This window comes from Dermacentor andersoni, chromosome 9, assembly GCF_023375885.2.
Source record: "Dermacentor andersoni chromosome 9, qqDerAnde1_hic_scaffold, whole genome shotgun sequence".
NCBI classification, from domain to species: domain Eukaryota; kingdom Metazoa; phylum Arthropoda; class Arachnida; order Ixodida; family Ixodidae; genus Dermacentor; species Dermacentor andersoni.
The window spans coordinates 55,221,845-55,249,665 of NC_092822.1; the positions used below are offsets into that span (position 1 = coordinate 55,221,845).

A 27,821-nucleotide genomic window follows, 5' to 3' on the forward strand; every position below is an offset into this window, starting at 1 on the left:
CTCATATTATGCAGCAACATTAGCAAATATTTAGGCCAACGCACGATGACGACGCTTCAAATCTTTTCAAGCTGGACCATCATCACGGTCAATCTGACTCGGGCGCTTTCATTTCATGCAAAGGATTTCGCACTGGTGACGTCACAGCGTGTTCCATCTTCGCATTGACGTTCCGCATCCGGCCTTCCGCACATTGGGCTTCTTCGATTTTCGGAGTTCTAGCAGCCCGCTGGCAGCCAGACGGCAGCCAGCTAGTGCCGGTCCTGATGGGAAGTCAACGTGAGGTGGGATCCTAAGACAACCCGAAGCTGCCCGAAGTTTGCAAAATAACACTTGGACAGCTGGCCGCGGGATAAACGTAAACATGCTACCAGCATGTCAGCAGCCGGTCTGGCCGGCGCGCTGTCGGCGTAGTCGGTCCATTTATGTGTTCCCAGCTTGAAAATATACAACTGTATCCGGGAATACGGTCACATTTGCGAGATTTCGCGCGGCTGGGCATCTCACTTTGGAGAACGTAACAAAAGGCCTACGACGCGTCCGATGCCAAGACGCAAAATCGCACGTAAATAATCGCGAAAGCGATCGCTCGAGGATGCCTCGAGCTTTGACCTTCTTCGAGAAATGTGTGCCAAGATTAACTCAGGCATTTACACCTGAACTGGAGCTGTGATTCTCATTTGTGATAATATTCTAGTCATATTACATGCTGACCAAAGCGCTCTTAGCTATAGTCATTTATACACGTTTCATAATATTTTTTTATGTTCCTACATTTACTAAAAGCAGCTTTAAGTGTTGGCTGTGATAAAGTCTTCAGAGTTGCATAATAAATGAAAATGCAACGTTTTTCTATAACGTGGCTACTTTTTTGGCTACATTTTTGTATGTGGCCAAAGTTGGCCACTTTTCTGGCTACTTCCCGTGATTTTTTGGCTACTTTTCAAATTTTGGACCTGGCAACCCTGGTCGGGACCGAGAAGGGAGTGCCTTACGCGTTTCGTGTTCCAGACATATCGCTTGCGATTTGACATTATCAGAGAATGTGTTTGAATTTGCGAGTATGCCGATTACTGTATGTCATAGCGACCACAAAGCTATTGTGGCCGTCATTACTAAGTGACAATGAGTGATGCCAATAAAGTCTTTGCCACAGATTTTCTTACCACGATGTTTACAGCTCCGCTGGCCATCTACCTTCGCAGAACGGAATGGTTTGAATTTTTCCGCATTATTTACTTGAATTGCTAATTTCTTAAAGCAGGAAAGCTGCTGTTCCATCCCGCCAATTATTTCAGTTGAAGGCAGTGTTACTTTTTCATTAATTTTTGGTTGGCTTGGCTATTCTCTACGGTAACACTGATCTTATTTTGGCCGCCTAACAGCTGCATCAAAAGTTCTTTTTCAGTCAGGCCAGGGTTGGACTCAATATCACCACATACCAGCAGATTTTTGCCAAAAGGAGGACAACACGTAATAATAGGTTAAGCAAGAAATGGGCAGGGCAGCAGCAGTAAGAACCGGTCATCACTGCGTTAGAAGTAAAATAATGAGTAATCACTAACCTGTAGTAGAAACCAGAAAGAGTTCCTCAGCATTCCGCCTAGTTTGCTGCTGCCGTGTCCACTTTGCCTGAGTGCGCCTCAAGAGGCCGTGTAATTCTTATCGCTGTAACACTACTAGTATCCAGCGAAGCTTTCCCAAATGGCACAAAGCCACTTGTTCAGGTGGGAGTTCCCCTTGAAGATATAAAGGGACATTAAATGAAGATATTAAGTCAAGCTAGGTTGATAGATTATTTGTCTAGAAGTCTATGGTCGGGGGGGGGGGGGGGTTCTGTGTGTCAGTGTGTCCCTATGTAGCGTAGAAAATCACGTAGATGTGCCGCTACTATTGCATAATTTGAAACGCCCGCTCCGAAACGGATGAGTTGACTCGATCTCCGCGTGACCTCTTTCTGTGGCGCTCATTGTGAATCAGCCAGTGATGACGTCACAGGAGCGGTACCATAGTGCACAACAGGTTGCGCCACTCTGATGTTTTTTTCCCGTCATTTTCTGATTTACAAAAGCTCTGTTCTCGCTACGAATTACGAATTGGTTTTTGCAGAAACGCAACATTTCAATCTAGGTCGACATTTCCATTTTGTGCCCATTTAAAATGGCAAACATGCGAGGTGTTTCAGAAACATGAAAAAAAAAACCCTGCATAAACAATAAAGGGATCTTGAAAGAAATGCTTATGTATTGTGGGCGAGGAGTTACGGAGTCGCCATCTGTAGCAAGCGCCTGCCTTGCGTGGTATGAGGGATCACGCGGCGCGCTCCTCATGGGTTTCGCTTACGGCGCTCAATAAAAACACCCCGCGGCAGCTCTCCTGGACATTTACGTAGGTACTCTCAAAACGAGGGAAGTTTTTGACTGCCGATATAATAATCTTGGGCAAACTGAAAGCACAGAATCGTTTACAGACGCTATCTCTTTACCGAATACGTACAGTGGACACCACTGCGCGCGGTCGCCGCGATGGAGTCTCCCGAACCGGCTTCTTGCGTGAAAGGTAGCCAAACGCTGAGAGTAAACTTTGTGAAATATGTTCTTATAGTGGGCCGTCTGTATAACCAAATGGGGCATGACAGAATGGAGCCTCAGTCCAGCGATCGCACAGGTTCGCAGCGACCGACTGCGCGTCTGCATGCATGTCCGCGCACAATGTTTTGCTTTCGCTTGCTTTCGCCGGGAGCTTTAGGCCGCAGCATATGAGCATTTGACAGTACACTAGCAACCATTGTTGCGTGGACGCTATCAAAACTGTTCAAAAATAATTCCGTTATAGAGACTTAGACGCCTAGCTGCGGCGACTGTGATGTGCCATCGCGACGATCCAATCTTTTGTTGTCTTCTAAGTTCTTGGACATTTCAATATTATTTCCCAAGTCGCGTCGCCCTGTATGTTTATCGATCTTCACAGCGTGCGATTTCCCTCTGCTTCTTTTTCTTAATCCAGTGCATTAATTCATAACACAAACATTACCATATGCCATGCCTTCTTTTAATGTGCGTCTTACCGCTCCCTTTCCGTTCCAGTGAACTTGCCAGTATCTAGCATCAGCAAGTTCATAGACCAAACCGTCATGACATTAGCCGGGCAGCGGGCGCGGGTTTTCTGATACTCACCGAACATCGCGCAGTCCCGGAGCCGTAGCAGAAATGTTCCTCGCGTCTGTGCTTGCTGCATGCCCGAGGTGTAGGCGATGGCTGTTTGCCGGTTCTAAGTTTCGCGAGCCAAGCTTCACGCAGCTTCTTGTCCTGCGGCTACGTGTGGATAAGGCCGCGTCCGAGCTTCCGAAGCAGCCGACGCAGCCGCTGTGTCCACGTGATCCCTGATGTCACGTCACGCCGACGGTGGCTTCAGCTTTTCCAGTGGTGGAGCTCGCCCCCAATATAGGGGTAATTATTAAGCGTCAAGCATATTTTGCTAACCTGTTTTCAAATTTTCAAAATAAACTTCGGTGCACACTTGCAAATAAATGCTTTTGGCTGTTAACAATAAGGTACATTTGCAGTTTGGATGGCTCGGTTGAAGAAAATTTGAAAAGAAACCTTGTACCACTGTTGACGCCGAAATGAGAGAGTCCTATACTGAACTGCATCTAACATTGGCTCCAACAGAAGTGGAGGAATGCGTTGGCACGTTGTCGGTCGTGAGGCCCAAAGTCAAATTGTAGTGTCTTTTACAGCGAAGCTATTAGCCTCTAGTCGTCCGAGAATTTTCCTGGCGTGCTCGTGACGGCAGCTGGAAGAACGAGTACGTTGTGCTCGAGATTCAGCATAATAGGATTATTTTCTCGCATATGAGAATTAAAATCCGATGCAAGCATGACTGCAGGCTGTAAGTCGTACGTTATGAATTTTCTGACACATATTAGTTTGAGAAATTCAATCAGTTCAATAAGGAACTTGCGCTACGACGACGGCCAACAATGGTGAGGATGTATTCTCTGCTAACGGAGCCGCCACTTTTGCGGCCATCCGGACAGACCTCAAGTGGCAGCTGGAAAAGTGCTTTGTCTTTCAGTTACCACAAAACAGGCTTAAGTTTTTCTCGTATATTCGAGTAACAATCCCAGGTTATCGTGCCTGCAGCTTGCGCGTAAGTCGTAGTTTACGCATTTTCTGACGCAATTTCCTGTTGAACGTTACTTTAATAAGGCGCCTGGCGGACGGCGTAGAAGGATGAGGATGATGTATGCTGCGCTTCCGTCCAATAAAGCTTCGACTGGGGCTAGTTGGTATGGCAGCCTGCAGTATAGCGCAGTAAGCAGAACACTGCACTTACGCACACGTATGTGCGCGCGTGACATAGAGTGCGGTCCACTGTTAAAGGGAACACTGATGTGCGACTCTCACTCTGTCGGTGCTGCAGCTGCATGTACATGCTGGAGCTATGTCAGTGCACTACACCAGTGTGTAGAAAGGTGCCAGCTCCGCCAACCAGAAGTCATTTGCTGCAAAGCGGTGTGATTGTACACTTGGCCTACGGTAAAATTCGCACGGGATTGACATCCCCGTGTTCCCTTTAACAGTGGACCGCACTGTACGTTGCTTGTGGTGGTGGTGGTGGTGCTCGTGTAATGTCGTCTAACGTCAGTTCGGGTGGTGGTACTTGCCTAACATCGCAAGAGCTTCACTCTGCATCCACTTTCACTGGGTGGAATGGAGGGCGTATTTTTGTATTTTTGTGTACGCGTTCTTTCCTTTAACGAAAATGACGCATTTCGGCATGTATGGCCTGCGTGTCGAATTGTTGTAGGAGCAAGAGCATTTGTCCGGCCATATGACCTTTAGCTGCATCTGCTTTTTCTGTTGTAAACGGGCAAAATAAATAAATAAATAAATAAATAAATAAATAAATAAATAAATAAATAAATAAATAAATAAATAAATAAATAAATAAATAAATAAATTCACTGTGTGAGATGGACCTCTGCAACGTCATCGACGACGAGAAATGAATGTGTTGTACACTTCGAATGCCCACCAGGTGCCCACCAGCGCCACGTGATGTTGAACCTGCATTTATGTGTTTGGGCAAACAAACGATGCTTCTGCCTGAACACGAGAGGGCTCTAATGGCGATGATGTAGCCAGATTATTCTTTCTGTGCCGCTTTCGTTCGTAATATAGCTTTAAAGCTGTCTTTGGCTGTATAGCTTCGTAACCATTTAACCATAACTACAATATAACAAAACTACAATTATTTAAATACCTAACTTTAAATTTATTTATCCATAGAGTTGTAGCTATTTAGCTTAAAGCTTCATGCAGCTTTAACCTGTCTTCGGAGTATCGAAATAAATATTGCACTTTGTAACGAAATGCGTGCTTCCACAAATTATTGTTTTGTTCGATAGTCATTGTTTTGTTGTCAGTTTATATATCTCGCCCTGTAGCATCCCGAAAAAGATCAGCAATATCGACAAGTAAAATAATAAATAAACGAATTTTGTAGTATAGCCAGTGTGCTCGAAAACGTCAAATGAGAAGAGCCATTATTAAGAACGAAAGAAAAAGAAAGAAAAAAAAAGAAGGGAAAGGTGGAAAATGAATCTCAACCATAATATCTTCGGAATTCAGTCGGTAGAGAAAGACATAAAAGAGCGTTGTCAGTTCATTCGGCTTGAAAGTTAACTTAAGCGACCCATGAATACGTGTGTATGATGAGTTATTTTGCGTCCATAAGACGATTTTCAGCCACTGCCTGTGTGACTGTAAATTAATGCGCGTGCTAATTACCTTCCTTCTTTTGTTTGACTCGCAGCTACACCAAGATCTCAGAGCGCATTCGACGTAGCGCACCAGGGGAGTTCCAGTGTCAGGTGTTTTGCGGCGGCGCCCAGTGCAAGTACGAGGCGGGTGCCGATTGGCCAGCACAGGACTGCGCCATTACTGGCCTCTACTCTCATTGGTGAGCACACGACAGGGCCTCGCTAGCCCGCTGCCTGCTTGCAATCTTAGCTTCGCTATGACGTCACGCGACCATGTCGCCGGCCTCGCTTTACTTTTGCCACGGTTATTGGGCGACGAGCAGCTGTGCGTAGCGCATAAAGGTTCTCGCAACGCTACCTAGGGGGCAAATATGGCGCCACTGTCTATGCGACTTTCCTAACGGGCACTGTGACGTCATGGAAATGATCGTACACGGATGTGCGAACCTTGTGTTGACTGTTGTCGAGCGAGGTTTCGTCTAAAAACGAGGATATACGGCTACACAGATGTGGCTTTCATAAAATAAAATGTTCATAAGAGGCTTTCATTCACCTGTGTTACATCTTTCAATGAGCAGGAAGAAGAAGGGCAACTGAGGGGCTCAATTTTTTCATTACTGCCTTATGAAGCCAAGTGATAACGAAGCCAAGGAAAGCATAGACGAAGTTTTGTGCAGTTTTCTTCTCGAAGTATAGAAATGATAAGCTAAAAGGAAGCGATAGTGGACGAAAAAAAAAAAAAAAAAAGAAGTGGCTGCCGGCGAGAACCGAAGCCACAAACTTCGTATTAACGAGTGCGACGCGGTACCAATTGTTCTACGGCGGTGTCTGTACTAACGTCCATATTCTTGGGTATTTATTTCTGTAACACTGCTGTCTGCTCACAAAGTTCCCGTGCCAAGTGGCACCATCCGTCAAAAGGATGTTGCACATCCGTCGCGATGGCCCCTGATTCAGTGCTTAGTGACATCAAACTCGACGTAGCGTATACGCTACGTTAGGCATCACCGGGCTAACTGGAAAAAAAAAAGAACACCCTGTGCATGCACATAAAAGCTAATAAAAGACGGGGAGGTTAACCAGAAAATATCTCACCCTATATATATATAGCAACGCGCTTAAATTCCATATGAGCTCAACGAAGAGAGGCTATCGACAAAAAAAAAAAAAAAAAAAAAAAAAAAAACAGAAAAAAAAACAAAAGAAAACATCGCACAAAAGGACAAAATATCTGTTTTGAGACATCGATCGCGCACCACTCTCCAAGGGAGCTGCGTGAATAATGCATGACTAGTGTGTGTAGCGAGCAGAAGGGCATTCAGCTGGAACACTTACGAGGCATTCGTAATCATGGTCGTCTGAAAAGTTACCCCAAATATAGTACGCGATGAATTGGCGACGTCTTGTACGGCAATATTTATGCCGTCAATGATGAAGCTTTCATTTTTTTCTTCTTCTCTTTCTTGCTTGCTCAATACAACACCTCGTTGCACACGGAATGGAAATCGATGACGGGATACATGTTCGCCAACACGACGAGAGAAGCGATTATACTTTGTGTGTGTTGTGAAAAAGGAGCGATTAATCCGGCTTGACCAGTACAAATTGCCAAGTCATTAAGAAATTACAGGGAACGTCGTCTTGCAGATGATATGGCGCGCGAAGCTCACGAAAATCAAGTACGATCGCGACGACCCCTGGCCGCGAGTGATGAGCGTTCTCTTTTAAGCAACCTCTGTGGCCGAATGTACAGAGAAACTTGGTCCACGCATAGTGAGGAAAGTTCCGCACGATATGCTGTAGACTGTAGAGCAATTCATCACACCTTTCGAAGCCAGCCGCTCAATTGAGAGAAACAATTCATAAACTTGGGACTGCCACAGCCTCTTACTTCTTGCACAAGATAGAAAAAAACCCGACAGTGCTGGGTCTTCTTGTGAGGAGGTTAAAGAAGACAGAACATCTGCTATTGCACTGCAAAAATTATCATACTCACTGTAAGAGGCTGAGAACGAACAAGTGCGGAATCACGTTGGTTGTCTTATGCTTTGCAGGATCACGGACGACATCCTGGCGATGGCGAGACCAAACACGGAAGCCATACTGCGCTACAACATCATACAACAGTTCAACGAGTGAGTACGTCACGGCAGCCACGTTTCGATGGGGCAGAAATGCGATAACACCCGTGTACTTAGATTTAGGTGCATGTCAAAGAACCCCAGCTGGTTCACATTATTGTCGGAGGCCCTCACTACGGCGTGCCTCATAAACAGTGGATTTGGCACTTAAAACCTCATAATTTCATTAGTGTTAATTTTAATGAGTGGGTACTACTGTTGTGGCCATGTGTTGAGGTACTGACCCCCTAAGCGCAGCGTTTGAAAAAAAGGTTTACTCCGACTTAACAAGTTCGTTATGTTAACATAACAGATTTGTTATGGTTAGTCGGAGTAAACCTTTTTTCAATCATGAATTCACCCCGCGTTTGGAACATTGTTGCGTGCAGCGTCTTGCAGGACTCGCATACGACTGCGGCATGGTAAGTGCTGCCCGCAATCCAAACTGAGTTTATTCATCTAATGAGTATCCTGATTTGTTACTAACAGCCGCAGACGCGTTCACATGGATGCTAAGTGCAAACAAACAAAAAAGAACCTTTTCTACAGCACAGCCATTACACAAAGAAACTTCCGCAAATAATTTCGAACACGGTGTTTTGCTTTGTATGGGTATACAAATTATTAGATTGTAAGCAATTAATCAACTATAACGTAACAAGCAATCAACAATTAACGACGGTCACACCGTAGGCTTCACTCACTCACTCACTCACTCACTCACTCACTCACTCACTCACTCACTCACTCACTCACTCACTCACTCACTCACTCACTCACTCACTCACTCACTCACTCACTCACTCACTCACTCACTCACTCACTCACTCACTCACTCACTCACTCACTCACTCACTCACTCACTCACTCACTCACTCACTCACTCACTCACTCACTCACTCACTCAGCTTAGCAAGCGGTAACACGCGATATACGTCATTATCCGATGTGGTTCGTCTTACATCATACCGCGCGTAATGTGCTCGCCGTTAAGAGCCGGACGCTACCTAATAGCAACGGGAAACATGTCCGGAAAGCCTGTTTCGCTTCCGGGACAAATGAATGGAGGCCACGAGCGCTTCGAGCGATCGACAGACCCCATGAGTGGGCGAGACGGCGCGTGGCGAGACTTGCTGGACGCACATGGCACTCCGTAATGATGTCAACTTCCAACGTGCCTGCACGAGCAGCAACCCAAATAGCAACGCGCTACTTAGCGGAAAGCTCGACCACCACTACAGCAGCCAAGTCTCCACTGCTCTAATGCATTCGTCTGGTATCTATTCCTCGCCGGTCGGGTGATACTTCCTACATTGCGCACAGTGGCATGTTTGAACCGCTTTAATGTATTCCCCAAAGTACATTGTGGCTTTATGGCCTTATGGCTTTCCTTTCAACCTTATTTGGGGCATTTGCCGTCGCTTTATTTTTTAGGGAAAATGCACCCTGTAAGTGTAGCCCTGGTACATTTGTGCCGTTTCGAAGCGTTCTTTGCAATATCAACGCCGAAGCCGCAAAACATCAAACGTCTTCTCATTTCCGAGTCGCGAGGAGTGAGAACCGAGTCTTACCGGAAAAGCTACACAAATATGAAAATACGAGCACAAAGGAGGACAACGACAAGCACTCACTCACTCACTCACTCACTCACTCACTCACTCACTCACTCACTCACTCACTCACTCACTCACTCACTCACTCACTCACTCACTCACTCACTCACTCACTCACTCACTCACTCACTCACTCACTCACTCACTCACTCACTCACTCACTCACTCACTCACTCACTCATTGGAATTGAAATACTCGGAAAAAGTAGGGGCACGATGACTCGTGAAGTGCTCGAGGCGTGTCACACTCGACGAATTGGTTCAGAATGAATTAGCGACACATAAATTAATCTAAGAAAAAGAGAATGCGATTTGATTAGAAAACCACCGTGGCTTCTGGGCATGTCAGAACGGCAAGGTTGTATACATTTGTGAGCCTTGCGGGATAGGAACTAGATGAGGACAGACACTGGAGCTAGTTGGCAGGGATTCATGTTAGAGTAAGGTAGGCGTACAGGCCCGTGCCTGTACGCAGGTAGACGGAAACGAACAACACAAGCGCAAACTGTCAACTAAAAGGCAACACAGCGGCGAAAAAGAAGGTAGACACAAAATCTATCTGCGCTTGCTCAAGAATGGCAGCGCGACCCATCAAACTTAACAGCGCAAGCTCGGGAGAGGCAGCGCCATCCGTTTATCAAAGACAGGCGCAGGCCCACGCGAAAGGTGACTGCTTAGGCATGACATTTCATATTTTTGTAATATAGTCGAAGGATGTCTTACGCATTCACTTACACTATTACTGATATGCTAAGCCTCGACCATAAGACTCGCATCTTCTCTCCTTTGCCTGAATAAAACGGCATTGCCATCAAATTCTGGAGCGCATTTACGATCGCGGCGGTGCAACGAAAGGTTACATGGTGTTCCTCCGGTTGAAGACCTTTTATGCTCAGTTAATCTCTGACTGATACGACGGCCCGTTCGCCCCTAGATAAAACCAACTGCAACTGAGAGAAACCTTATATAGCTCGTGAGTACCTGTCCTGCCCTCTTCGTTGCATTTGTTACTACTCCGTGCTCGTCTTTTCGTATTCACGAACGTGCACAAGCTCGCCCTACAACTACCTTGCAAAGGCGACATTGCATAAAGCGTACATGATCGATTCAATGCAGTTTCTTGCATCGCCGCGCCCTTTTCTTGCCTGTGTACCTCTGCCTCGTGCCGGGCGGTATTGTGAAAATCATAACAAGAAAGAGACAAGTGAGCGGGCGACAGCCCTCAGCACCTGACGAAATTTCGGCACGAATTCGTAGGTGCGCTTCCACGAAGAAATGTAGTCTTTTCTGTGCCGGCAGCCACGTGACTTCTACACCACTGTAGTAGTACACTAACGACTGTTGCACGCGGCGCCAAGACTGTCGCAGCAGTGGGCGCACAGAGAACTTCGAGCGCAGCACACTCAGGGGGCCATCCCGGCAGATGAATCGATAGAACACGTTCGTGAGTGCCCGTTGTCGACTGCGCCCGTGCCCGATTCAATGACGACGAAGGGCAGCAGCAGCGACGGCGTCATCGGTTTATACGACACAACGCTTGTTTCGTTCGCTCTATTCTTTGTGTTGTGTTTCGTGTGCAACCCCCCTCCCCCCCCCCCCCCCGCCTCCTTCTTTCTTCAAGACGGACAGCATTGAATGGTGGTTTTTGTAAGCGCGGCGAAGAGGGGAGGAATGGTTTGGTGGGGGGGGGGGGGGGGCGAGGTGTACTTGAAAGCGGGTCCTGTCGCTGGAAAATTGGCAGGTAGATTGAAGATAGGAAGGAAAGGAGGATGGGAAGAAGGGGGAAGTAGAAAGCGGGAGGGGGTACCGGGGGTGCGGAAGGGGGGGGGAGAGTTCGACGCCGTCGGTTCCGCGCAGGAAGCACAGTAATCGGAAGTGACTTGACCCTATAGCGGCTGAGGCCTGCTTGCTGGTCGATAATTTTTGGTCGCGCCATCGTTCTTGAGCTCACGCTGCCGCTTCTTGGAGGAGAAAAAAAAAAGAAAGAAAACGACAACAAATAGACAAGCTTGCGCTTCGTCTTGCTCGTTTTCCCGTCGATCAATGTCGGCGGCACGGAACAAGGATGTCCGTTCCCTCCGCCCTCGACACCCTCTGTGTTTGCCACGCTGGAGCAGTCGCGGCTTTGGGTGAAGGTCGGCAGGTCGATCTTTGCAGTTGTTTTCTTTCGTTTTGTTTCGAACTTTGTTTCCAACGCCCATTTTTCATTTCTTCGCGTTTCCTTTGCTCCTTCTTCGGGAGTTCACGGAGTGTGCCGCCAATGTTTTGAAACCGCTGTCCAATCGCTTGCGTCGAAAGGGCACGAGCGACCGGACGTGCAGACGTGTTTCGTCTGCGTTCGCCGATAATTTTGTTATTTATTTCTTAAAAGACTCATGGCGCGCCAGAAACGGAGGCAGGTGCAACTGCGTGAGCAGTTTACGCAGATCGAAGTTTGTTTCCGTGCCGGCGGTTATTGTGCTCAATATCTCGCCATCGCCTACGCCAGGACGTATCTGCGTCTCAGATGTTCGTGTGCGTGCCGATCATTACGGCTCGTGATATTCTTTAAATTTTTGTTTCTTGTGTCTGCGTCGGATGTCTCTCTCTAAAGAAAGCGAACGGGTTATGGGATCGTATTTTGTGGCTGAAATTATACGACATAATCGAACGAGTGGAATCATAAAATTGTAGCTGCAGGCGAATCTTTTCAGTGTGTTCCCCCCTGGAAAATACTCGTACCGTAAACTGTAATAGGCAATTGATTTTCGCTGTACGTGTAGCCAGTGGCCTGTTATGGAACTATTTCTCAAACCATATCCACGGTTCTCCCCGTACGCTCGGGAGAGCTGGCGACATAGGAGGCGTGGAGATGAAGATATGCAAATTGCGCACGTTTTCATTCGAAAAAGCAAGCTTCGCTTGCGGCAATATGTAAATGATCCCAATAAAGCTTCGGTTGTTAGCGCTAACGCACTTTGTTTGTTGTTGTTTCTGTATGCTTTGTTGTTCGCACCGTTTTAAAGCGAGACTTTCTTTGGCTGCTCTTCCGTATATGACGGGGATTCTGTCGGGCTGTTGGGTCTGTCGCTATCTCGGCGGATATAATATTTGTGGATATACGGAAGTTGCATGAGTGTCCAATGCAAATGTCACCAAATTGGGATATATAATCCGTCTATGCTGACCGGCAAAATAATGACAGCGCATCTCGGTCATGCACAATGAAATTATATATATATATATATATATATATATAGATTGCTACGTAGAATATGGGCATGTAACATCAACGCATCAGATATCACTTATGTAAACCAACCTCTTAATGAAATAATGCATTATATTCAACACGTTCTTTGATTTACTTGACTTTTCTTTGCTTTATCCATTCTATATGCGACAATGGGGAGCGAGCGCATTCTTGGACAACCCTCCGGAATAGATAAGTGACACTTTGGCACAATATGTGCACAATCCTTAAGTGTAAGTACTCTTTTGTTGTACTTCTCTGTATAGACACACCTGTCATCGCCATTCTTCTTCCGACAAGCATCATGTGCCCTGTAGTTACAACGCTGCGTAGACGTCTCACACCGAGCAATTCATTTGATTTGGTATTTGCGCCTCACGATACCATGTGAGTGGTGTAGTGCATAAACATCGAAATTACGTGACCTTTGTGGTGACCTGTGCGACCTTTGTGGTGGATAACCATAAACATGCGTGATATTACACGTTGCATAGAATGAAAGTAATCACAACAGCACGCGTCGCATTCAGTTGTATAACACTTAACTGTTCGCTGCACATTGATTCCAACATATTGTTCGGGCCTGCATACTTGCTTCTCGCTGCACATTGATTCTAACATATCGTTCGGGGCTGCATACTTGCTTTACCATGTTCCAACACCCAGTTTTCACTTCCTCTTGAGTATTTTCGTGTTTTCAGCAGACATCTACTGTAAGTAACTTGTTACAACCACTGGTTGCCTCTTTCAATTGTACAAATATACTTGTTTGTAAATTTGTAGAACAAATTTCCCACTAACGGAGCTGATCAAGGCGTTCGAAGTTGCATGCCAACATCGGCATCGAAGTTGCATGCCAACATCGGCAGCGTCAGTCCGGAGACAATGTTTCGGCCAGCGGACTTGGCAGGATTGCCAATGAAATATTTTGCAGCCCTGAAAAAGATACGCTCACTCGTCCAAAAGGCTTGTAGAGGGTCTCCCCACGCCCCCCTTCGTTCGTCTGAAAAGAAAAAAAATCGCGACTGCATACATTCAAAGCTCGAGGAGTGTTTCTTATGACCGTACACGTTTAGAATTAGAACTAACGGGAAAACGAGATAAGCCGTTTTTACTTTTGAGCATACTCGGGACATGACGCGCGAGGTTGTTTACCGCGACCGCCGAAACCCCGTTGCCGCAGCGTAGACCAAATTATGACGAACAGAATGCCTGTCACTATTAGAAAAGTTTCATGCCCAACGAGTGAACATAAATTACACGCACGCAAGAGAAGCAATGTACAAAAGCAAACAAAAACAAACCGCAAATGAACATCAGCTCGCGCATGCGTCTCCTGATATAATTACTAGTTGGGGATATTTCCTTTGCGGACAGGGTGATAGATGCATGGCTGGCTTACACACGTAGGCCACCTTGTCACGCTTCCATAATTTCACGTGTTTCTTGTCCTTCGTGTGCATACAAGATCTAACTAATCGTTAAAATTTTACGTGCGCGTACACGCGCGACGACATGCAGACAAACGCGAATATTCCCGCAACGTTTTCTTTAGTTACAATGCGCACTCACGTAACCTCACGTTAACACGGCAGCCAGTCTTGGTTCACGTATGCACCACTTTGCGCAGGACCGCCGAAGGCTGATTGATTGATTGATTCGCGGGCTGCAACGGTCCAAACCAGCTCCGGGGCTACGAGGGGAAACTGTAGCGGATTGGCTCCAGATTAACTCTCTGACCACCTGGGGTTTCTTTAATGTGCACCTAAATATACAAGTGCACGAATGTTCTTGCATTTCGCTTACATCGGGTGAAAGCGGGAGGCAGTAAACGCCGCGTTGATCGTCCATCGAACATAATTCCTCGCGCGTTTCAGGCTAGGAAGTCGGAGGCACACTAACTGCGACACGTCTCTGGAGTGCACTTGTACAGCGCCGCTTTGTTATTATTACTATTATTATGTTTATGTTTATGTTTCGCTTCAACTTCTACTGCACGCATACTCAACCTCCTCGTGCGTCGTGGTTCCGGGACGATGGACGAACTGCCGACAGCCACGGCATTCGGTCCGTCTTCAACCTGCAGCTGCCCGGGGAACACGCTCACTGCGGCAACCCGCTCGAGAGCGGAGGCTTCTCCTACGACCCGCAGGACTTCATGGACAACGGAGGTATACGTGTGTATATATATAGCATGTATACTACGAGCGTGACGTCTTCGCGCGGAGTGATGTGCCGCGTAAGATCCCTCATCCACGAGGCGCTATAGATATACAGCGACTGCGTGGCGAGAAAGCGCGCACAACGAACCCGCCTTGTTGGGTGGCGCGGCCGCCGGGTTGCGTGCAGTGCTGGCCGCGTGTTTCACTGAGGGTTTGCGTATAGCGATCCGGCGGCTGTCTGGAGCGGCAGTATGCCGCTACGCACTCGCGCTAACGTCGTCAGGGTAACGAGCAGTTGGTTCAGGTTGAGAGAGCGCGTTCTTCTGCTGGAACGATTAAAGACGCCTATACGGAAACAGGAAGGACAGAACGAACGCTAGGCTATCAATTAGTGGTCACTTGAATCATACGCGCAGGTAAAAAGAAATGTTGCAGAAATTCTATTCCTTGTTGCAATGCGAAAGCAATCTTTTTTTTTGGAGCAACACGTTTTCTTCGACGGTATCCGCAAGAGATTGAAGGAGAGGTTTCTGGGGCGTACTCCATAGCACGATAGCACGATAAGCGAGTGAGCATGACATCTGTTTCCATGTCGCAAAAACAGCCGAAATATTGTAAAACACGATCAAATTTATAACGTCACAATGACGCACCTTCACTGTAGTATGGTCGCTAAATTGACAGAATGAAAGTTTGCCACCTGCAAGTCAACTTTCAATTTTGTCGCCAGATTATCCTGCTGAAGTTTTCGGCAAATAAAAGTACCTGACGTGTCTAAGCTGACGGGGATGTTACAGAATACACATGTGATTCATATATAAACTGTACGACTGCTACCGAAAGCATATGAGATTACATAGAATTAATGAACTCAGTGTACAACAATTTTAGCAGGGAGATTTTACTTTGAGCTACTTCGAACCTGGCCTGTATAAAGTTTAAGAGAGAAGAAAACGGAGGAGGTATATACTGGATATACCGAATCGTCTCTCTATTTCGTAGACATGCTTGCAATTGAATTGATGCAGCTTGATTTTGTAGTCATGTTTGTTCCTTTACAGGCGGTGAGGACAGACGGCAATATACTTGAGCCGACTTATGTAAGCTCAATTGCCAGAAAACGGTACGCTATATCAAACCGTGGCTCTCGCCTTTTGAATGTGTCCTCATTTCACGTTAACCTAAACAGCCGATTTCGCTATTGGTTCTCTGCTTGAAGAAGCCAGGGACGTTCATCTACATAATGTTAAAGTCAGTGACATTGTTACTCTAACAAGTGTCTATTCATCTTTGAAAACCAATCTCATTAACGTGGGACAGTTCGCACAGTAACCGGACTTTAAATATGATTCAAGCAGAACTTTTTGTTGGGCTAGTTGGTGCATGTACTGAAGTACTAAGGCGCCAAACAGACGACACAAGAAGAGACACGGTCTAGCGCTTACTAACAACTGATGTTTTATTGACAGAAACAAGCAATGTAATGTTATTATACCGCAGAGAGACAAAACTAAAGAACCCCCCTTTTCTTCCTCTTAAAAAATAAAAATAAAAATAACTACCAATCTCCTAAGCTTACTAGGGTGGATTCAGAAACGATGCCAGTGCACAACTCCGGCTATCCACTTATTTATAACAAAGATTATGATTAGAGAAAAGGTCAACTTACAGAAGCTCAGCGTAACATGGGGCAGACTGAGCGATGATCGTCACCGAGATATGTGCGCTGTTCTGCAAAAAAAAAAAAAAAAAAAAAAAAAGGCGAAGCTGGCGATCAACGCGGAACTCGAGGGACAAAATAACTATACCTATTTTAGAGTGGATCGCTAAAACGTGATTGATGTACTCTTGGACGAAGCAAAGTAAACGCGGGGGTCAAGCGCGAGACGATAGAATAATGTGCCAACAGAATTCGCCACAGATTTACCAGACCAGCGAGTTTGGACAGCGGCGCTTATTAGGCAGAGCAATTGCCGGCCGGTACAAGCCTGTATACCAAAACCATCACTGTACCGCCACAGTCGAATTACGCTGCGCCCGAGGGCGGCCCCGACGTTATTAAACTGTGGCGGCGTCGAGACAGGCGAGCCACGCAAAACTATCACAACTTAATGGCAGGCAGCCTTAGGTTAAATTAAAGTAGATGTTCAAGTCGCTCCTATGTACAGGCAGCAGAAGCGAACCTCTTTCACCGCGGTAAAGAAAGAAAGAAAGAAAGAAACCGTGGTACTGCCGTTCCCGAGAGTCAGCGTTATACTACCCTTAGTGAGTGAACAAGCAATCAGTGTCGGCGGACGATCGACAACAAAGGCAGCTGCTTCTGGCACGAACTCGATTCATCTCCGCTGGGGCAGCAGGCGTCCGCTTTCGGTCGTGCACGGCTTCCCGAAGCGAGGAGAGATGAGTCGGGGAGAGAGGGGGAAGAGATAAGAGAAGATCTCCTGCGAGGAGGTCGTTATGAGCCAGAATGGATACGCGACCCTAATGGACTCCGCATATATAGCGTCCGGGGCTAGACGCACAATGGTGCTGCGGTTGTGTATAACGCATGCATGCACCGACCATATTGCCTCGTCTTTGCGGGTCAAGTAAGGAGCGAGTGGGGGTTTGGGAAGAATTGCTTCAGCGGGAGAGAGAGAGAAAGAGAGAGAGAGAGAGAGAACGCGTTTATGTGGGTTACGAATGCACCGAGTCGTGCAGCATAAGGCTTCCGGATGCTGATTAATTTTTAGGACCCCGCTTCGCGGCGTGAGAGGTGATGAGCAGTGTGCCGACGTTATATAGGGACGAATGGGAGTAGAAAATGGGCCTTGGTATGGCTCGGTGCTGAGAGATATTGTTGCGGAGTGATCAAGCGTCCCGCCTTCAGTATGACCCATAGCGGCGGGTTCGTCCGCGCGCCCCGTTTGAACATCCTTGACAGACGTGCCCTGGCAGTGAGCAAAGTGCTTGGACCGCGGTTACGCTTCGACAAGAGCAGAGGCGTGCTGTCAGTGCCGTCTCGCGATGTTTCAGTGCATGCCACTAATCTCACGTGCTGCGTACGTGTTACATTACGCGTTTTTGTCTTCTCTACGTTTTGCTTATTTTCTCTTTCGTGTTGTCTACATGTCGCAGTCGTACTGTCCTTTCCAACGAAGGGCAGTACGACTGTGCGATATGTGCTAATACACATATATGTGCTGTAAGTATGTACATACGCGCAAGGGCTCGTGCTCATTGCCCCACAAGAAGCGGTGTGGATGCTTACTCCGCAAAAGTGATGCAATGGGTGACGGTTCCAAGTACTGGACCATGCTTCCGTTGGGGCCTGTATATAGTGGCCCTGTTTATGTGACTGTGTTCGTGTATCTAGTTCCGTGTTAATATGTTTCATTCATATTTGTTTTTTCTTTATTCTTGTCTGAGTAAGGTAATTGGTGGTTTCGTATAGCTGGCCTAAAGAGGACTGCCTGCCTGCTTTTCTCCGTTACAAAAAGAAAGAAAGAAGGAACAAACGGTCGCACCGAAGACGAAATAGTGATTATCAACAAAGAAAACGATTCGAAGAGCTCACAACTAGTTTAGCCGCAAGAATGTCAATTAATGTAAGACATAGCACTGGCGTAATAATTTCGACATGGACTCACCGCTGCAAAACAACCTTTCTTATTGGTCTTTTGTTCACTTTTATTTTCTTTAAAGGCGACACGGCAGTGATGTTGCTCGAAGTGCGACAGTATTATTGGAAGATTGTCAAGTAAAAATTCCAGTGCCTTCGGTCTTTGAAGCACCCGATTACCTGTGATTTCGACACAGTAACTATGGTGGGCGTAGTAATTTCGACATGGACTCACCGCCGCAACATAATCCTTCTTGTTGGTCTTTTGTTCACTTTTCTTTTCTTTAAAGGCAGCGCAACAATGATGTTGCTCGAAGTGTGACACTATTATTGAAAGAAAACCAAATAAAAATTCTGGTGCCTTCGGTACCCGATTACCTGTCATTTCGACACCGTTACTATGGTGCGAGCCTAACCCAGCACATTATTTTCGAGCTGATACCTTTTTCCTCTCATCGAGGGGTCATCATTCGCACACTCATCATTTGTGGTTCTCTCTTTTTCTCCCTCCTCGACACGTACTACCCGATGAACTGCGCAGTCTTCTTCTACAACTTCGGATGGTAAGCATGACTTCCGAATCGCATGCTTTCTTTTGCCACCTTTACGAGAGTTCGAAAGACAGAGAGAGAGAAAGAAAGATAATTAAGAGGCATGGAGGTTAACCAGGATTAGGCCCGGTTCGCGACCTTGCACTAGCGGAAGGAAAAGGGGATGACAATATTAAGAGAAGGAGTGAAAGTCCAGTGTTATAGTGTCGTCGAAGTAATGAAAAATTCTCAGCATCGTATCGCAATCGGTCACTCAGTCCAGTTGCCTTGACCAATTGCAGCAGCGCTTTTGTAGCTTACGGTAGCTGCGATGCGCGGGGCCGTGATACATGAATCATGTTCAACGAGAAATAGCCTGCGTCTACTGGTTCAGCGCTGTGACCTTTCATTTTGCGAAGCTTATAGTTATCACTGTTTGATTAGGATGTTGTTATTTAAAAGATTCCAAACTCTATTGAACGCAAACAATCCTTATATACCGATGAAATCGGGAAACAATGGTGTAGCGTCATCAGTTAACGTGCTGTCAAAACGGTCAGGTCGTAACTAGAAGAACAACACATGATGCTACGGATGACATGCTAGCAATGACGTTGGGGCACAAATAAGTACACCTTGCAGCGGTTCGCAAGCGCCTCAAGAGAAAGCTTTGCTTCTTCGGGTTTACGATTCCTCTATCAGAGCACATGCGAAACGGCTACCGAAACAGCGCTGGTGATAGATTTGGCGTTGTCGATAATTTGGTGGAATCTTTATGCTCTTCGCAGAATATTTACCGGTTCACGTACTTTACTGAAGAGCTGGTTGAAAACCAAATACTGACATCTAGCGGCTGATGGAACCCCCTAATTTGTTCTACAGTGCTAGCGGGAAATTTCAATAAACCCTACACCGTATACTGTAAATACAGGAAAATAAAAAAGACCACAGTAGAATAGTTAGTTGTTGAGCCAGTTGGTCTTTCCTGTATGTTCTTTTCTTTTTTTCGCACACTTCTGCTCTTCCCTTTGTAAGACCACAGCAGCTTATTCTGACTATTCCATCATCTAACGAATGGAAAGCACTATGTCCCATAGATTCGTGACGCTTCTCAAGTAGGGCACAATATTCATAACCGAATTTTACAACTATTATTCGGGTCAGTTCTGCCCCGTGCTACGCACCGAAGTCGCACGAATGCGGTTGAAGATACGTCGCGGTCCAACCCGACGGAAATTTCTATAACTGTCCCTGCAAATTACGTGCGCCCATCTTCGTGACGTCGCAGCGTGGACGGACGTCACGCTGCGACGTCACTGAAAATATCGGCGCGTCTCGCAAACGTTTTGGAGCGTGGTGGCACACGGTCAGATCCAGTGCGGTTTCATGCGTGTAGCTTGTACTAAATTCTCAGGTTGTCACAAAGTATAGTGACGTATATCGCTAATTTGAAAACGGCTAAAAGATATGTGTTGCCAGCCATATTCTAATCGTCATTACACACACACACACACGCACACAAAGAGATAAAGAGGGAGAAAGAAGGAATTAAAGACAGTTTGCTACCCTTCAGTTTGCTACCTTACACGAGGCGAGAAAGATGGGTGAATGAAAGAAAGATAGAGAAGACTGGAGTTAGATAAATCGCGCGAACCAGGCCTATATACATACAGTCGCGCATTCAAGTATGTCGCCTTCAGGTTCTGTATAGAACAGCTTTTGCGGCTTCCTGGGCTCATGATCTGTATGGCCGGACATCCAGGATCAGTGCTTCAGAGAAACGTCTACCGTCCAAGGCGCATTTCAAAGTCTGGCATTGTTTGTCGAAGCGGGAACATTAGCGGAGGGGATGAGCGATGGTCTCTTCACATCTGCACTGATCGCTGAAGAAGGAGTGAGCCATCTTAATGCGATAGCTGCATGAATTAGTGAAGCTTATACACTGAGCCACACCAGTCATAGTATAGGGTTGCGTTGATCCGCGAGGTTTGGTGGTAACTGCCATCGCGAGTGAGGGATCGAGGCTACAGAAGCGACGATTGGAGTTGTGCGGAGTTTCCCATCTAGCCAACGCGATATTAGGCTTGAAATAGCGAAGCTGTCTTGCAGCGTCCAATATTAATAAGGTGTGCCGGCGCTCCAGCATGGACACAACGGACATCGTTATCGGCAAGGTGGTTACAAATATATCACAATATCCCGGCAGTCACTGAAATATTAGCTCCTCTATCAGAAGCACAGTGTCAAGTTTCGATGATTTGGGACGCAAGCTAGGTCGACATATCCGCGGGGTAACCTTCTCACGTGTTTAAGGGCTGCCTGATAATCGTACAATGCTGATCATTTGCAAGGTGGGTCTTTTCCGAGATTTTCCACCAGAGCACCGACGAACGACGACCTTAGATACTCTGAACGTTGTGTCGTGGGAATAAATGAACTTTATTCTCCTTTTAAGAGAGGGGAGGGACCGTGTGGAGAGAGGGAGGTCTAAGTACTCCAGTGCGTCCGTCACCACATTTTGTGGCTAGAAGCCCGTCTACCAGTCGTGGTAGGCCTCCGTTACCTCCTCAGCCCACCTCCGGACTCGGTCCTATAGGGTGGGATTGGAGGTGCGCCGGGCAGTCTCCCACAGCTCCGCGCTACTAATTAATGGTTTGAGCGTGCGGGAAGGGGAGTTTTGATGGGGCATTGCCACATGATATGCGAGAGATCTGCTATCGGGACAGGGCAAAAGCGACACTTGGGTGTCGGGTATGTGGCGGGAAAGAATAAGTGCAAAGTGCGCGGGGTAAGAAAAATGCGAGTTTGTAGTTGGCGCCACAGTATTTCTCTCTGGCGCGTTCTAGGCTCAGAGAGAGGTGTATACATTAGGCGTTGGTGTCTGTAATGCGTGCAAATATCATGGAATATGACGAGTGTGTCTTTATTGGTTTGTTGTTGGGAGTCGTTGGGTTCTAGAGTTAGGCCCATATTTGCGGCCACTCGGTCCGTGAATCCTCGAGCAGCGGCATGAGCCATTTCGTTGCCGTGGAGTCTTTGATGTGCTGGAGTCCATACGAGAGCGATGTCGTTTTCTGGTGGGTGAGCGACAAGTAGAGAGTGCGCGAGGTTGTTAATGTAGCCGTTACTGAAGTTCCGGATAGCAGTCTTAGAGTCACTAATGATGACGTTGCAATCGGGTAGCCCCGATGAGAGTGCAATGGCGGCCTCTTCCGCGTCGCCCGCCGAGGTGGTCTTGACTGATGCGGAACAAACAGTGTTGCCCTGGTTGTCTACGATCGCTAGAGCCCAACGATGTTTAGAGGTGTAGGCTGCAGCGTCCACATAGTAGACTCCTTCAGCCTGTCCATAGCTGTATTGTACCGCCTTGGCTCGAAGTTTGCGGCGTTTGACGTGACATTCGGGGTGCATGTTTCTGGACAGGGGCTGGATGTGGTATTGGCCGTGTATGTTCGGAGGAAGTTGATGTCGCTTGCTCTCGTTGAATGGTGGAGCATGATGAAGTTGTCTCAGGATCCCACGCCCAGCTTTAGTGGTGGTGAGTCTGTGGGATTGCGATGGTAGATGTGCTTCGGTTAATTCTTGAAGGGTATTTAGTGTGGCCGTGGCCATCACCCTTTGTGTGGATGCTCTAATTGGAACACCAAGAGTGGCTTTGTGTATCTTGCGGATCAAGCAATTCACAGTATCCTCTTCCTGCCTAGAGAGTGAAAGATACGGTAGTACGAAGGTGATTTTGCTCAAGACAAAAGCCTTGATTAGCTGAATTAGCTCCTTCTCTCGAAGCCCTCCGTGTTTGTTGGAGATCCTCCCTATCAGGCGGAGCGTACTATCTACCGTTGTTTGTGGTGCTTGCAAGGTATGCCGATTTGCTCGGTTGCGTTGGAAGTGTAATCCTAGGACCCTTATCCTGTCTACTTGGGGTATAGGGTGCCCTTCAATCGTGAGTTGGATATTCGGGGGCGAAGTTCTGAAGCTTCTCGTGGGGCGCAGAAGGAGAAGTTGTGATTTGGTGGGAGAGCACCTGAGATTCAACTCGTGACCTACTTGTTCGACCTGATCGATTGCTGCTTGGAGGGTGTCTTGGATGTGCCCGTCAGAACCTCCGGTCATCCACAGCGTAATATCGTCCGCGTACAGTGTGAATCGGAGGTCAGGAATCTTCTTGAGAGTAAAAGCTAAAGGTCGCATAGCCAAATTGAAGAAGAGGGGGAGAGTACTGCCCCTTGGAGGCGTGCCAGTGCTTGCTAAACTTATTTTGCCAGATTGTTCGCTGCCTAATTGTAGCGTCGCAGTGCGCTTCGTGAGGATGCTGCACATATAGCGGTAGATTCGCTCCCCGCAGTTTATACTGCTAAGTTCGAGTAGTATGACCAAGTGGGACACGTTATTGAAGGCGCCCTTGAGGTCGAGGCCGAGCAACGCTTGTGTGTCACGTGCATCACTCGGTTCGATAATGTCTTCTTTGAGCCTTAGTATGACATCCTGACAAGAAAGGGATTTGCCAAAGCCAATCATTTCCTAAGGGATCAAGTGATTATGTTCGATGTATTTGGAGAGGCGTAGGTGGATTACGTGCTCCAAGATCTTCCCTATGCATGAAGTGAGAGAGATTGGACGGAAGTTATCAATGTGAATTGGCTTATTCGGCTTTGGAATGAAGATCACCTTGGCTGCTTTCCATTGTTCGGGTATCTCCCCTTCTTCGAAACAGTGGTTGTAATACTCGGTGAGTTTGCTTATGGATTGCTCGTCGATGTTGCGAAGCGTTTTATTGGTCACAGAGTCTGGGCCTGGTGCCATGGTGGTTCGCACTTGGTTGAGGGCATGTCGAACCTCTGCTTCTTTGATGGGACTGCAAAGCTCCTCATTGGGTTCACCAGCATGGTCGGGCATGGGTATTTGCGCAGGAGGGGGCGTGTGTTTGGAGGCCAGGTTGCTGAACATGGTCAGCAGGTCGGCTGCATGTTCATGCAGCAGTTTATTCATCTGGTGGTTATTGTGCGTCCTAGACGTGGTGGGGTTGAGCAGGTGCCGGAGCAATTGCCAGGTCTTTTTAGTGCTGCGATTACCATGCGATCCTTCGCAAACCTGAGTCCATTGCTGTGCCACCAATTTGATAGCGTATTGTTGGATCTGAGAGTCTAGTTTGGCGATTCTGATTCGGAGTTTGCGATTGTAACGTGCTGTTAGCCATTTCCTAAGTAAAGCTTGCTTCGCTTCCCACATGTGTAGGAGCTTGGAATCAATTGTGGCCAAGGGTGTGTCTAGCGGGAGAGTGGTGGTATGGGCGTCTACGTTTGCCTGCAAGGCGTTCACCCATTGCTCAATGTCGGTAATGGTTTCTTCGTTAGTGTTGCAGCGAGATTTTCTGAATTCCGTCCAAGTGGTAAGATTTAGTGGTTTCGTGGCTAGCGGTCTGTGCTTAAAATCTATACGAAGTTCGAGGATGTAATGGTCGCTTCCTAAGTTGTTTTGGAGGTTTTACCACGTCGCCTGAGTGATGCGATGAGTTAGGGTGAGGTAGGGGGGTGTATCCTTACTGACGCTATTTCCTAGCCGTGGGAAGTTTTAAATATAATGAAGACAGGCCGAACTGCGCCAACAAAGGCGTCCGTGGAACTTGCTGAAACTGAATCGCTCGCGCCAACATAGATTCGGTCAGCGCATGAAGTGTATAAAAGCGCCAATATGATCTGCTTGAGAGCCGCTGAGAACAGGTTATTTCCCAGCCACACGGGAAACTTTCGATCGCGTTCGAGCCTTATAGGGATATAATTTCTCAACCACGATGGATTCCATTTAGTAGCTTGCGCAAACAAGTCAATCGCAAACCGCGTTTGAAAGGTATCGTTATAACCTCGAACCTTGCGAGCGCGTCAAACGGACTAGGTCACAGACCAAATTCAGAGACAAATATCCTTGGACCACGTCCCCACGCGTCGCAATGCCTGAGTCACCTACGAAGTGGCGCAGACATTTCTGTCGTTTATGAAGCCGACTGGCCCCAATGGCAGATTGCATGTAGGCGCGATCGACAGCCACGTGTGTCCGCATGGTCAGTGCCTTCCTTTTTTCCGTCGCCTTTTCTGCTTTCTTTTCATCTTTTCACTCCCTTTCCACCTGCGTAGGGTAGCCAACAGGACACGCGTCTAGTTCCCCTCCCTACCTTGCATTTCTTTCATCTTGCACCTCCCTAAACAGCCACGTGTGTCCGCACGGCCAGTGCCTTCCTTTTTCCGTCGCCTTTTCTGCTTTCTTTTCATCCCTTAACTCCCTTTCCCCGTGAGCAGGGTAGCTAACCGGACGCGCATCTAGTTCACCTCCCTATCTTGCATTCATTTCATCTTGCTCCCCCTAAACAGTCACGTGTGTCCGCACGGCCAGTGTCTTCATTTTTTCCGTCGCCTTCTCAGCTTTCTTTTCATCCTTTCACTCTCTTTCCGCCTGCGTAGTGTAGCCAACCGGACGCACGTCTAGTACACCTCAGTACTTTACATTCCTTTCATCTTGCTCCCCCCTAAACTACCACGTGTGTCCGCACGGCCAGTGCCTTCCTTTTTTACGTCGGCTTTACTGCTTTCTTTTCATCACTTAACTCCCTAACTCCCTTTCTCTCTGCGTAGGGCAGCCTACGGGAAACGCGTCTTGTTAACTTCCTTACCTTTCGTTCATCTTGCTTCCCCCTAAACAGCCACGCGTGTCCGCACGGCCAGTGTCTTCCTTTTTTCCGTCGCCTTTTCTGCTTTCTTTTCATCCCTTAACTCCCTTTCCCCCTGCCCAGGGTAGCCAACCGGGCGCGTCTAGTACACCTCCCTACCTTGATTTCCTTTCATCTTGCTCCCCCTAAACAGCCACGTGTGTCCGCACGGCCAGTGCCTTCCTTTTTTCCGTCGCCTTTTCTGCCTTCTTTTCATCCCTTAACTCCCTTTCCCCCTGCCCAGGGTAGCCAAGCGGGCGCGTCTAGTACACCTCCCTACCTTGATTTCCTTTCATCTTGCTCCCCCCTAAACAGCCACGTGTGTCCGCACGGCCAGTGCCTTCCTTTTTTCCGTCGCCTTTTCTGCTTTCTTTTCATCCCTTAACTCCTTTTCCCCCTGCGTAGGGTAGCCAACTGGACGCGCGTCTAGTTCACCTCCCTACCTTGCATTCCTTTCATCTGCTCCCCCCTAAAACTAGATATATATGTATTTCAGCAAGGGTTTCCCCATTTGTAGCCACAGAAACAGCTGTGAGTCACGTGATTCGTCTGCTCATACACTGTTACTCCGGATCACATCACAGTGCAGCGTACTGCTACACATGACCGCTTTATTAGAGGCACTGGGCCACGTTTGACGCGAGATTCGACGTGACGCGCTCCGTCAGTACTAGTTTATCATTCATTATTATGATTGTCGCCAATATCTTGTACATGATACCTTGCACATGTACAATACCTTGCATATGTGGTTTGGGGTGGTGATCCAAAATATTTCTCGTAAAAAAAATCCACATTACTGAGCGCACACATTAAGTCAAAGTTTAAGTGCTCCGTAACGACGCTTTTATCCCCGCTGTGGCAGTATTGTATTCGTGACCATCGAAAACTTTCGATCATGCATTTTTGATTGAAAAGTTAGTACAAAGAAACAAATGAGTATTTTGTCCGATAGCTTATTAAATAGGCATGTTCTTGAGGAGTTCAGATAAAAAAACAGTACTCCATGCACCGAGTTCATGCACATAACTGTCATGTTGTACTCAGCAATAGAGTTAATTTGTGAAATATTATAACTGCTTAGCAAAACTAATGCCAGGTAGAGAGTCGTGTATGTTTATAGGCTAATGTAACGTGTTGTACGAGGGGATTAAAGTAAATGTGGTTGATACTCTGCTGTCAACAGGTGTAACGTGTTATTCTAGAGGGCTAAACCAAAAGTGTTTACTATCTGCAGGAAGTGTAAAAGTGATCTTCCTACCATTTTTAGTTCTTAAGCATGAAATTCCTCTAGCTTCCGTTGTCGCCGACCTCTTGTTGAAGAGACCTTGAGCCAAAATCCAGAGCCATTATCCGAGCACTCAAAACGAGAGTGCAATGAGAACATCCGGGCAACCAATCAAAACTTCAGAAAATGCGATCTTTGGCACCCAACCCTTTGTACAGGACCGCATTACATGTGCTAGTTAGTGCCCAAACAAGTTGCAAAACATATTGCTTCCGAGTTCTTCCTAATGTTTGTTCACAATATCACTCAAGCTGTAACTTCTAGTACGCTGAAGTTTTATTTGTAATTTCTAATAGCGACGTTCATAAGGCAGATAGAGGGCGCTATACACTTGATTGTCATCTTTTGGCGCTTAGACAGGTTTGCCTGTGCTCTTTTCAACGCCAGCGGTCCGTGAGTTCCGCGGCGCGTCCGGCGCGCTGCGGATGGCTCTTTGGTCGAGACGAGCCTTGAAATGAGGTTCTGTCTGTGACAGGAAACTACTGTGTCCATAAGGACCAGTGCAAAGTACAGCGTAGTGCGACGTGGTGCGGTGTGGTGTGGCGGGGTGTACCGTTCTGAACGTGCACTACACCCATATTAGGATTGTGGCTAGTATCATCTCCAACCAAACTGCTTTGCCGGTAGGCATTTATGCTCACACCTACTTTCAATTACGGGAGAGCCAGCATTTCTTTTTCAAGTAAGTTTGTGATACCTTGGAATAAAATTGCGCGACTAATGCATCCATTGGCAAAGCATCGTTATTCGCTACTTCGGGGTATATATTATACAGCGAACATTCGCCCGGAGTGCTTCAACAGCTATA

General features: G+C 47.1%; 1 protein-coding gene across 1 annotated transcript in view; it reads left to right on the forward strand.

The window, feature by feature from the left end:
- The window catches only part of LOC126528051 (protein tyrosine phosphatase domain-containing protein 1-like), a 111,002-nt gene that overhangs the window by 49,503 nt on the left and 33,678 nt on the right, over positions 1 to 27,821 (forward strand). Inside the window, exons 2-5 of the mRNA XM_050175911.3 lie at positions 5,821 to 5,967; positions 7,822 to 7,902; positions 14,788 to 14,903; positions 19,037 to 19,058. Of these exons, the coding sequence (XP_050031868.1) occupies positions 5,821 to 5,967; positions 7,822 to 7,902; positions 14,788 to 14,903; positions 19,037 to 19,058 (366 nt within the window). The remainder of the gene's footprint in view (positions 1 to 5,820; positions 5,968 to 7,821; positions 7,903 to 14,787; positions 14,904 to 19,036; positions 19,059 to 27,821) is intronic.